At 52.0% G+C, this 12,325-nt stretch overlaps 4 protein-coding genes across 4 annotated transcripts; 2 read left to right on the top strand and 2 right to left on the bottom strand.

The window, feature by feature from the left end:
• Positions 1-734: 734 nt before the first annotated feature.
• F4807DRAFT_33312 (BCS1 N terminal-domain-containing protein) lies at positions 735-3,355 on the top strand. Its single transcript, XM_047995295.1, has one exon. The coding sequence runs from the start codon at positions 1,090-1,092 to the stop codon at positions 3,019-3,021; it is 1,932 nt and encodes a 643-aa protein (XP_047855835.1). The 5' UTR covers positions 735-1,089; the 3' UTR covers positions 3,022-3,355.
• Positions 3,356-5,035: 1,680 nt separating this feature from the next.
• Positions 5,036-6,869, top strand: F4807DRAFT_33407 (hydroxymethylglutaryl-CoA synthase). The gene is made up of 4 exons (XM_047995307.1): positions 5,036-5,233; positions 5,349-5,451; positions 5,518-6,590; positions 6,647-6,869. The coding sequence occupies exons 1-4, from the start codon at positions 5,174-5,176 to the stop codon at positions 6,782-6,784; spliced, it is 1,374 nt and encodes a 457-aa protein (XP_047855836.1). The 5' UTR covers positions 5,036-5,173; the 3' UTR covers positions 6,785-6,869.
• Positions 6,870-7,430: 561 nt separating this feature from the next.
• F4807DRAFT_419864 (FAD-binding domain-containing protein) lies at positions 7,431-10,209 on the bottom strand. Its single transcript, XM_047997446.1, has one exon. The coding sequence runs from the start codon at positions 9,667-9,669 to the stop codon at positions 8,020-8,022; it is 1,650 nt and encodes a 549-aa protein (XP_047855837.1). The 5' UTR covers positions 9,670-10,209; the 3' UTR covers positions 7,431-8,019.
• Positions 10,204-12,305, bottom strand: F4807DRAFT_419865 (alpha/beta hydrolase fold-domain-containing protein). Its single transcript, XM_047997447.1, has one exon. The coding sequence runs from the start codon at positions 11,918-11,920 to the stop codon at positions 10,424-10,426; it is 1,497 nt and encodes a 498-aa protein (XP_047855838.1). The 5' UTR covers positions 11,921-12,305; the 3' UTR covers positions 10,204-10,423.
• Positions 12,306-12,325: the final 20 nt, after the last annotated feature.

Here is a 12,325-nt window from a genome sequence, read left to right on the forward strand (position 1 = left end):
ATAAAACTACCTGCAATCTTTTGAAACGAACAACACTGATGACTCCCACCCTGTTGTTCGCGGCTGAGATCTGTATCCTAGGAGGTGGGTGGCCCCGCAAACAAGGCAGCAAAGATCCGCTCTCATGTCTGTCATTGCCGCTGGTGGCGGGCTCCCTCTTCCCCTCCTGTAGTCCTATACCACCTACCTACCTAAGTCCTACCTATTCGCAAGCTTCGAAGTTGTGTGACTTATGCGTTATGCAGGCTCCAATGCGAGGTAGCTTACCTAGCTACCTACGCCAGCAGTCTCACATCATCCGACAACGCCTGTTGAGGATTTTCGCGTGCGAACAAGAGATAATTGCCATTGGGTTGGCGTCCCGATGCCTTTTTCGGTGAGGCGCAAAGATGAGGGTCCAGTTACATATTTGAGGCTCTTGTTAGAGCCAAAGGTGCAAATGAGGAAGGGTGTCGCATTGGTGCTGACCATTTCCAACTTTATTGCAGCAACGCCGAGGCTTTGAGCTGCCGGCCTAGCCCTAGCGGTCTAGCAATGGCGATCCCATTTGTTAGCATTTCGCTTCTTCCGATGGATCTTTGTCTGGGTTCGGCAGAATGAGTCTTACACCCGCCAGAACACCCCTGCTATGACAGCTCGGATCCAGTTTTTGGTTCCAGTAACCACCATATATTGCTGACGACAGTGCAAGCGACGAACCAAATCGCGTCTATGAAGTAGGTATCCGAAAATCTGCGGTCTGAGTCAACCAATCAAATGTGCTATTGCCATCGTGGACAGCTCCTTTATCCTGCTGCCCTATAGGGTTACCTCGCATTCACACTTCGCAGTATGTTGTATCGACACTTTACTGGTGGTTGCCTGGCGGCTCCTGGTCGAGGTATGAGATATATAAACTTGCGATGGATCCGTTTACTCAGGCTGCCCTAAATTGTGTAGCGTTCAGCACGAAGCAGCCCATTCATAGTGAGTAGGGTGAAGCGCGGTACAAACCTGAGAACGAAACCCCTTATTCCTCCGTGCTGTATCTATCATTGGATCCCGACCTATCTATAAATTGTTGCCTTTATAGGCCTCTCGTCCCTCACTATGGCAGACCATCTGTCAGCCTCCTGCACGGAGGGCCACCCGTCTGCCGATCCAGCTTACGCCTCCAGTACAGGGGCTCCTCAACTAGCCGTGCTCGACCTTTTCTTCCCTGGGTTCTCGATGTTCGCCGGTGCCATACAGAAGTACCTGAAAATCGACCTTAACTTGTATATCCCTCTACTACTTCTTACGGGTGCTTTGACAGTCGTCTGGAATTACGCTAGCAATTACTTATGGGACCAACTCGAGACTCATTTCATGTCCGTCGTCGATATCCGCACGGACGATGAGGTCTATAACATCATCATGAGCTGGGTAGCCCGGCAGAAATTTTCTCAGGGAGCCCGACGTTTCGTTGTCAACACCAACATTAACTCTCGATGTTGGTATATTTTTGACTGGGATGACGACGATGACGAGGACGATGGTTCTTCTGGTAAGAAAAAGAAGCCTTTGTCATACACACCTTCCTTTGGTAGTCACTATTTCTGGTATCGTGGCCGCTTGCTCTTATTCCGAAGGTCGGCGAAGGAGCAGCAGAAGGGGTGGCAGCTTGTTAGTCAATGCGAGGAGATCTCGATCTCATGCTTTGGTCGTGACCCGTGGATCTTGAAGGAGCTTCTCCTGGAGGCTCGCCAGCAATATATGCAGAAGGATGAGCACAAAACCCTCATATATCGTGGTACATTGAAGCCAGGGTCAATGGAGACCACTTGGCAGCGTTGCATGTCCCGAGCCACTCGCCCCTTTTCGACAGTCATCTTAAATGAGAAAGTCAAGCAAGAACTCATTGACGACGTTACCGATTACCTTGACCCCGCGACACAGCGTTGGTATGCAAATCGCGGAATCCCATACCGACGCGGATATCTATTATACGGTCCTCCCGGAACCGGAAAAAGTTCACTTAGTCTCGCCCTGGCCGGTTTCTTTAATATGCGGATCTATATCGTCAGTTTAAGTTCCATCACAGCCAACGAAGAGAATCTCGCCTCATTGTTCGCTGAGCTTCCTCGACGCTGTGTTGTTCTCCTCGAGGACATTGATACGGCCGGTCTCACTCATACCCGCGATGACGCGACTCAGACCCAGTCTACAAGCAGTTCTAATGACATGGTTCCCGGCCAACTTACCCAAGGCAATGGCGATACAGACAAAAATAACAGCGGCGGGAGATTATCCTTATCAGGATTACTGAACATATTGGATGGTGTTGCGTCTCAGGAAGGCCGGATTTTAATCATGACGACCAATCACCTGGAGAAATTGGATGCTGCTTTGATTCGGCCCGGACGTGTCGACATAACTGTGAAATTCGGTCTGGCGGATGAGGGAATGAGTGTATCCATCTTCCGAGCCATATTTGCCCGTCTAGACGGCGATGAGGATCCTAGTGAAGCCGATAACCTACCCACCGACCCCGAAGTCAGATCAAAGCTTGAAGAGGAGAAGAAGAAGAAGTTAGCGATAGAAGATGCTCGTATTAGTGCTCTAGCAGAGGAATTTTCTGCCAAGATACCAACACATGAATTTAGCCCGGCTGAGCTTCAGGGTTACCTCATGAAGCACAAGCGGAATCCTCAAAGAGCGGTAGAAAATGTGGAAGAATTCATCGAGCAAACCCGGAAGGATCGCAAGGAGAAGCAACTTAAGGAAGCCGAGGAGAAGAGAAAGGCAGAAGCAAAGAAGAAGGAAGATCTGGCCAAGAAAGAGGCAGAGAAGGCTAAGGAGGCAGAAGAGGCCCAAAAGAAGGAGGACGCAGAGAATGGTGTAGACAAGAAAGCCACAGAGGCTTCAAAGTTGTCATCTGAAGTAACGGCCGATAAGAAGAAGCCGGCGGCAGAGGAGAAAGACACGTTAGAAGTCAAGACAGAGTCGGGTCATGTGAGAAATGATTCCGGCTACGTGACACCGGCGAGCGGCGAGCCATGATGGAGGCGCCGCAACCGCGTGTGCCTAGCGGATCCATCCGCAGGCTACGGACCCGGTACCGGGGTGTCGCTCGTAGACCTAGATGATAGTATCCACGATGAGTGATGGATATCTATTAAGTCCCTACCTTGCATAATTCGGCGTATAGGCAGTGTGTGTGAGCAGACGACTGCAGGAATAAACATGTTGCTATCCATTTATGCAGCTCTAGCTACGTGGTGTAGCCAATGTAGTGAAATGTGAATTGTTGACTAAGCGGGTTCCATGGCACTACATAACTTGGTTGACCAGGTTGACGACGATCGTTGAGAGTGGCCTGATTTCCGACATTCGTGATACGCTGGTTTTTGTAGTTGTTGAGATAGTTGACCAGGCACCGAGTTTGACTACATGTCGAATCAACGGCTAAAGTACACGTATTGTAGAAGCTGAATCTGAAAGGCCTAGCAGGATAATTATGGTCAAGCAGTAAGCTTGAGTTATTGCACCCGACCAGCAGACGCTGCAGACCAGCTGGCTGACGGGATGACTTTCAGGTCCCAAGCCTTCAGCCACGTAAAAACTAGTCGAGTTTAGGAAAGCCCCGATCCATGGTGCCGAGTACTGTAAACTGTTCCGAGGACCCCATCCGAGACTTTAATATGAAGCTTAACACTGTTGCCATCGCAATTAAACGGTGCGGGGTTTTCTCGTGAATATTTCAAATGAGATAATAGAGAATGCAGTGATATATAGAGTTAAGTTTTGACAGCAACTGGAATAGACATTTAGTTCTTCTAGACATGCCAACCTAATTACCACATTCAAACTCTAAAAACTCTACCTAATCTTATTATCGTTACCTTAACCTTAAGATCTAGATTGACCCACCAATGCTTGGGAAACCCGTAGACCACGTTGTACAGGTATCATACAAGCCCAGCGAAACATCGGAGATTTCCTCACTCACAACCTTACCCACTGATTACTGTGCATACATCCTCCTACATGCTTGAGAGCCAATACTTTCAGGGCTATCTCATGTCATACGTATAGCATGCTACCAACATCATCAAATTCGAGACTGCATGTATGCACGAACTAGTAGTAATAAAGAAAGGCTAAAGAAAAGCCATTTACGTACCCAGGTAGTATTCATCAGTAAAATGTCAGAGTTTGTCGAGCTTGTGCAACTCGGCTATTGCCAAGATAGGAAATACCTTTTATCAAGTAATTTTCGGCCCACCCAAGCACGGAAATCTCCAGGCGTTGAAGACTTGAAGTAGAGTCGTGACAGCCGGACGTCTTGATTTAGAGTATGGCCCTTTCCACTTTGGGTAATTAGGCTCTCGACATAAAGGAACAGGAAGGGACCCCTAATGCTATGTGCCTGCGACTGCGGAATGTCACTGGTTAGTGTAACTGCACTAGAGGTTTAGCTCACGTCTCTTTACCCCTCCATAGCCCCCCCTTTTCACTTTTCCACCGAGTAAATACGTAACGACGAAATTCAAAAGTCGACAAGATTTTTGTTGACCGTCTTCCACTTACACTAACTACCTAGGCGTTATCTAATTTTATTTTACTTCATTTCATCTCATCCTATCCCATCTTTCTCCCTCTTACTCCTTTCCCCCTTTTCTTGTTTACCAGAACCAGAGATAGACACGTACAATTAGTTGTTGTGTTGTTGACTCGTGACATCGTGACGAAGGACGAAGGACGATCTAATACCACGTCAATACTACCCAGGCGCATCGATATACCGCCAGATAAGAACCTGATAGGTGAGCTTTTCTAGTTTCTTGTCATTGTCCCTCTTCGTTAGAAAAATACCCCTGGCGGTCTGTAACATTTCTTCAGAGATCTCCCCACCATACATGATCGACACACACATGTAAATCCAGACTGGGCGTCACAAACAAAAATGCTAGGCTTGGCCCCTGTCCATTTTATAGTTGGGTTCCATTGCCAATTGGCGGTGAATCCATTCAGCCCAAGTTGAAAACCCCTGTCATATGTATGGTGGCGCTGGAGCTAATAAGCTAATAACACTACCCGCTCCCACAGACTGAGTAGAGAATACGCACGAGTTGGTTTCGAAATATTCTTCCCTTGTCAGAACAACTCCTCCAACACATCCGATACCAGTATCATTTCATTGTTCGAAGCCATGGCAGCCCGTCCTTTGAACATTGGCATCAAGGCCATCGAGCTTTACTCTCCTAGCCAGGTATGTTGCCGTCTCGTTTCAACCTCTTATCCCACCCTTCGATTAACCCCTCCGACATCGCACGAAACGCAATTCTCTTCGAAGAAACCCCTACTGACGCTCTCGTGCCCCGCAGTATGTCGAGCAATCCGAACTCGAGAAGTTTGACGGTGTTAGCACCGGAAAGTACACCATTGGTCTTGGTCAAACCAAGATGACCTTCTGCGATGACCGAGAGGGTAAGTTTTGCTGTTGCCGAACCTTCAACCTTGTGTACCATGTGCTAAGAAAAAGGCAATCCACAGACATTTACTCTATTGCTTTGACTGCCACCTCTAAGCTGCTGAAGAACTATAATATTGACCCTAACTCCATTGGTCGCCTTGAGGTCGGCACCGAGACGATTCTCGACAAGTCCAAGTCCGTCAAGACTGTCTTGATGCAATTGTTCGGCGAAAACACCAACATCGAGGGTGTTGACACTGTCAATGCTTGCTACGGCGGTACCAATGCTCTGTTCAACACACTAAACTGGCTGGAGTCATCTGCTTGGGATGGGAGGGATGCTATCGTTGTTGCTGGTGATATTGCCCTTTACGCCAAGGGCAACGCCAGGCCTACCGGTGGCGCTGGCGCTGTTGCTATGTTGGTTGGTCCCAACGCCCCCATCGTAATCGAGCCTGGTCTACGTGGAACCTACATGCAACACGTGTATGATTTCTACAAGCCCGACCTTGCCAGCGAGTACCCGTACGTCGACGGACACTACTCCGTCAACTGCTACACCGAAGCCCTTGACGCTGCCTATCGCGACTATTGCAAGCGTGAGGCTAAGCAAAAGGAAATTGCCAATGGCAATGGTGCCGCTCCCGCCGATGACACCAAGACGGCCCTTGACCGCTTCGACTACCTGGCGTTCCACTCCCCGACGTGCAAGGTTGTTCAAAAATCTTATGCTCGTCTTCTGTACCATGACTATCTGGCGAATCCCGATAGCCCTGCTTTTGCTGAGGTCCCTGGTGACATTCGAGACATGGACTACAAGAAATCCTTATCAGACAAGGTGGTAGAGAAGACTTTCATGGCTCTCACCAAGAAGCGCTTCAACGAGCGCGTCCAGCCTGCTATCCAGGTCGCTACAAATTGCGGCAACATGTACTGCGCCAGTTTATGGAGCGGGTTGGCCAGCTTAATTTCCCATGTCGACAGCGCTACTCTCCAAGGCAAGCGTATCGGCCTTTTCAGCTACGGTTCCGGTCTAGCGTCGAGCTTCCTCTCGGCCCGTATCAACGGTAGCACTGAGAAAATTTCCCAGGTCCTGGATATCCCTAACAAGTTGACCTCGAGGCGAGCAGTGTCTCCCGAGACATATGAGGCCGTAAGTTATAGCATATCTTTACAAGGGGACTCTCAGACTAACAATGCTGTTCCTAGTTCTGCGATCTACGCCACCAGGCTCATCTTAAGAAGGATTACACGCCTAAGGGAGATACATCTACCCTGGCCCCCGGTACTTACTACTTAGAGAAGATCGATGATATGTTCAAGCGAACATACTCCGTCAAGGCATAAACGGGATGAGGCATTAGATGCGATATGCATTTGATATAGACCGGTATTCGTTCGCCATTGTTACTGCATAGACATGGGTGAGACCTTACAGTTCCTAGATATCGGAGCTTATAAACGTGCATGAAGGCCATATATACAGCGGGGGAAGATATTGTGAGATAAGAGACCTACTAATATTGTTGGGTGGAGATAAGCGCCTGACTTGTATATACCAGGAGCGCCTCGTCACGATTTGCACGAAAGAATAATGAATAAAACGCTGATCTAGAGTCATACATATCTATGGAATGCGATATGAGTGAAAACTTGGTGCCATCTTCTGCCGTGTTCCTAAGATATGTTGCATTGGGCGTTACGTAAAGTAGTTTCCCATAACTTATACATAGCATTTCTAACAATGTTGCCTCTAATAATTCGAATTTATTTAGGAGGTGCAGTTATCCTGAGCTACCTACTGAAGAAGTCTTTAATAGATATACAAGACAGGGCAAGTATACGTTATGAGACATAGGTACATAAAGCTGCACTTAACAATCAATGCCCCTTCTTGCTAATGATGGGTGAGCTGGAGCACGACTTACATCCGTTAAATTATTAGTTCAAAAACAATATAACTAGGAAGACTTAAGTAAAATTAAGAATCACCGTATAATTAATGCCTATAACGATTATTAAGTAGTCGGTACATTAGTATCAGGCCCCTTTCCTAATCACCTTCCAGATTTCATCCCGCCCTTGTAAGCAAAGGCTTTCTACAAACCCCGTTAACTATCTAGGTATTCCCTCGTAATGCTCTCTACTCTTTCCCAGAATGGAGCGATATATTCCACCGACCAAAGCCAACTTGCGCAGAGAATTCTTCACGTGCCCCTGGTAAAGCTAAATAATAGCAAGTACACACTTCATTTCGAGTTAATAGTACCTAGGCATATCATATAACGATGTATACGCGCTCATTGAACCCCCTTTATTTCCCCCGCCCCCCAGATAGCCAGCCTACTAGCCCTAGGCAGTCTATAATGATCTATCCCTCTACCCCACACTTCGATGCTGATTACCTTACCTCAAAATACCCGATATAGGTATCGGTAGGAATACTAATACAAATAGCGCGCACGCTCTCCCGCCCTTAGCCACAAGCCACTCACATCACCTTTTGCATGCTTTCGCCTTAACCCCCTCTCCCTAACTTCGTACTCTGACAAACACACACACACACACGCACACAACATAAACTAAGCCAACTTCTCCTTTTCCCCCGCCCCGCCACTCCATTTCCACGCCGCCCTACGATGGAGCAAGTAATCCCGGCTCTTAATACCCTTCCAGATGCCCACGAGGCCGCCGAACGGCCAGGTGGCCTTGACGCGCGACTTCCAGTCCTTCTCGCCCTTGGGGTCGACCTTGACGCGCACCTTGTCGTAGACGCTGGGCAGCGACTCGGCGCGGTACCGCTCGCGCAGCGCCTCGTAGCGCGCGCGGTGCCCGCCGTACGCGCGCCAGAACTCGGGCTCCGAGTAGTACGTGTGCGCGTACAGCCACTTCATGCCGCCGAGCTCGTCGACGCGCCGCTCCAGGTCGCGGTTCGCCCGCACGAACGCGTCGCCGTCCTTGGGGCCCCACCCCCAGACCCCTATGTTCAGCATCTGGCCCTCGCCCTTCTTCCCTTGGCTGCTGCTGCTTCTGCTGTTGCTGTTGCTGTAGCTGTTACTGTTGCCGTCGCCGTCGGGTAGGTCGGACGCGGATCGTAGGTGCGGGTGGAAGCTTGGTCCCGCCGGCGTCTTCAAGGGACACAGCCACAGCGGCCAGATGCCGAGGTGCTCGGAGACGTAGTCGACGAAGGGCTCGGCGGCCTCGTACGGCAGGCCGACGTCCTGGACGACGAAGCGGCCGCTCTCGCCGCTGCCGTGCAGCGCGCGGTACAGCATCCGCGTGTGCAGGAAGTCGTCGAGGAACCAGCGGAAGAAGCGGTTGAACGGTACTTGACGGAAGTAGTCGAACGCGGCCTGGCCGACCCAGAACCCGCCGCGGTCGTACCGGAATAGGTACTCCGCCAGCGGGATGTACTCGGTGACGGACCCTTCCTTCGGCGTGGCGGAGGCGGACGATGGGAGCGCCGCGGTGCGCTCGCGCACGTGCATGTAAAACCACGGGTCCCAGGCGCCGCTGAATGTCTGCACCTTTTCGTCGTCGGGAAGCTCGTTCGTTAATTTCCCGCTGACAACGACGCCGTGGTCCTTGGAGAACAGGATGCCGTCGACGTAGTCATTCCCCCTGTCCCGCTCGCACTCCTCCCTCACCACCCTCACCGCCTCCGCGACGCTGCTCGTCCTCCTGTACGTCGTGCGCACGAACCTCTTCGCCTCGATCAACCGCAGCTCCAGCAGCGTCGCCACGCCCAGCGTGCCCAGCGCGCCGGCCGCACCCTTAAATAAATCCGCGTACTCGCCCCCATCCTCGTCCTCCTTCCCGGGCCGCGCGAACACGACCTCGCCGTCGGGCAGCACGATCTCGACGCCGCGCACGTTCTCGTCGAAGTAGCCGTGGCGAAAACTCGAGCTCTCGCCGGCGGTGCCCGCGAAGCCGCCGCCCGCCGTGATCCCGGGAAACTCCATGACGACGGGGGGCACGAGGCCGTGGGCCAGCGTGCGCTCGACGAGGCGGTCCATGGGCACGTTGGGCTCGACGAGCGCGGTGCGCCGCGCCGCGTCGACCGACAGCACGTCCCGCAGCCCGCTGATGTCGACGAGCCTAGCCCCGGCCTTCTGGTGCGCCGGCCGCGTGCTGTTCGTGCTGCCGTGGAAGATGCGGTACGGCTCCGACCGCTCGAAGTAGGCGCGGACGGCGGCCGAGACGAGGCGCACGGCCTGGCGGTGGCGTTCCATTGTGTGTTTATATAGTGTGTAGTCTAGTCTAGGTAGGTGGCTGTCCTTTTTTAATAGCTTGCTTTGAAGCTCTCACTTTAAAACCCAACCCCTCTACCACACATACACTTGCTCACGGTAAGTTGTGTGTTCAGTTCTCTTCAACTGGCTCCCAATCGTGCCATTGAGTACCGTCAAAGGTAGCTAACGACCAATTGGCGAGTGGCGTATAAGCCGATGCGCGATTTATGTGGATTTAGTTAGGTGTCTTCGTGGATCGAGCACAAGGTTATGAGAAGCTTCACCGTGATAATTATGATGAAATGGAGCGAAGATTAGGTTGAACCGAGAATTTTGACAGGTACGGCCTGAAAAGAGTGGAGGTTGGCACCCCCTCTAGCCCCTGGATTTTTAGCTGCTCGGACGCTAGGGGATCGCTGGGGGTCGGCTACTTCCAGTTGAGCCGGGCGCTAATGTCCGCTGGGTTGGGGGAGTTTAGTCATCTCCGGATGTTAACTTCCTAGATACGTAGAGATTATCCCTTATTAAACTTTCCCGAGATAATTTGTTGACTTGGTTGTACCTGTGACGTACGTATTCATAATCGTGTAAGTGTACATAAATAGTTCGTAGCACTGCGTCTGGAATATGAGCAATACATATCATGATGTCCATGGAAAGGAAACCCAACGCTCTATGTGACCAACATACAACTTAAGCTAGATAGGAGCAGCTATAATGTATGCTCTTTTCTGGTATAGGTCAAACCACAAATCTACAGCTTCGCCGGCACATCAGCAACAGGCACCTGAGGCACATTCCTCTCCTTAACCGTCCTCCTCGCCAAATCCCAGACCTGTTCATCCGTAAACGGGCTCAGCTTATCCACATCAATGTCCACCTCCTCCAGACTCCTCGCCTTGATCGTCTTATAAGACGACCTCACCTTCCCCGGGTCCGCGCCGCACACGTCCTTCACAAACCGCGCCAGACCCTCTATATTCCGCCGCGCCTCGGCCAGCTGCGGCAGGATCGCGGCGAACACGTGCGGCATGGCCTCGTACTCCTCGAACACGACCGTGACGCCGTCCCTCGCAAGCTTCGACACTAAATACCTGTCCTCGTCGGCGATGGTCTCCCAGCCGCAGCACACGTAGACGGGGGGCGCGCCCGCCCAGCTCGCGTTCATCTGCAGCGTGCCCAGCGGGTGCAGGATGTACGCGTCGTCGACGTAGATGTGGCGGCGCGGCGGGTCCGCCGGCCACAGCCCGTCCGGTTTTGGCTTGATCGTCTCCGAGAGCAGGATCGGCGGCGGCAGGTAGCACCACTGCTGGTTCGCGACGAGCGACGGCATCGTCTGGATCAGGTCCACCCACGGCGAGATGGCGGCGACGCCGGCGGGCAGCGGCACCTCGCGGTCCGCGCCGAACCACGCGATCTTGAGGTCCTGCCGCCGGATCTCCATGATCGTCCGCAGAAGGGCGAGGGCGAGGTTGCCGCCCGCGCTGTCCCCGGAGAAGACGATGTCGCTGGGACTCACGGCCTCGTGGAAGGATCCCGGGGGCGGGTACAGGAGTGTGAAGTAGGACACTAATGCATCCAGCAACGCTGACGGGAACGCGTTCTGGGGCGCGAGGCGGTAGCGGACGGAGTACGCGCGCCCGCCAGTCGACTTAGCCAAGCTCTTCACCAGGCCTCTATGCGTGATCGGATCGCACACGTAATAAGCGCCGCCGTGGAAATACAGGATCGTCGACTTATTCTTCGTCTCCTTCATCATCTCGTAATACTTCTCCTCCTCCGAGATCGCGGGCGGCGTAGCGTCCTTGGCTACGCCCGCCCTGTAGCCCGTCCACTCGGCCTCTACGGGGACGATATCGGGGATCTTGAACGATGGCTTTGCGCCTCTTGCGTCAGGGGCACGCAGGCCGTCGATAGCCGCCAATAAGGCGTCGCGGATCCCCTGCTCGGGGGGTACCTTGGATGCCGCCGTGCTGATCCATATCCTGCCCTTGACGCCTGGGTCCCGCGTTGTCATTACCTGCGTTTCTCTGATGCCCACCTGCTTCCCCGAGTTAAGAGTCGAGCGCAGGACCGAGATGGTTACATCGCTCTTCAGGTCTAAGTACTTGGAGGTTTCGGACCTCCGTAGGACGTGCAGCAGAACGACCTTAAGTACTAAGGGGAGTTTGGGCAAGAGTGTCAATAAAAGCCCAAATTTCCCGTCGCCACCAGTGCCGGCTAAGCCGCTGTTGGCATTACCATCAGACATGGGAACGGATGAAGCAGACACCAGATAAATGCTAAAGACACTGCAAATGAGTATATGGAAACAGCTGATGTTTATAGATTCAAATGTCTGGCGACAAGGTCCGCTTTAATAGTAGATGGAAAGAAGTACCAAGCAGTATGCAGATGTCGGTATGTGCCGATAATTATGAGACACGGGCGGCACTTTTAATGAAACAATATTCACATCAGTAGCATTCTACCTGTTCAGCAGCTTCATGAGTTTTCGCAAGCTTTGCCTTCGAAAGGATCGCTAGAGATGCAGCTAAGCCTCGGCATCATGAATCATGCACGTGGCGATCCCGAATGTAACATCAATGATGTAGGGGTTTTAGCAGGTTTAGTAGCTGCTGTGAAGCCTTTCCACTTCATTCGACCGTGCTAGAGT

The sequence above is a fragment of the Annulohypoxylon truncatum genome (assembly GCF_022578515.1).
Source record: "Annulohypoxylon truncatum strain CBS 140777 unplaced genomic scaffold F4807scaffold_10, whole genome shotgun sequence".
In the NCBI taxonomy this organism is placed as follows: domain Eukaryota; kingdom Fungi; phylum Ascomycota; class Sordariomycetes; order Xylariales; family Hypoxylaceae; genus Annulohypoxylon; species Annulohypoxylon truncatum.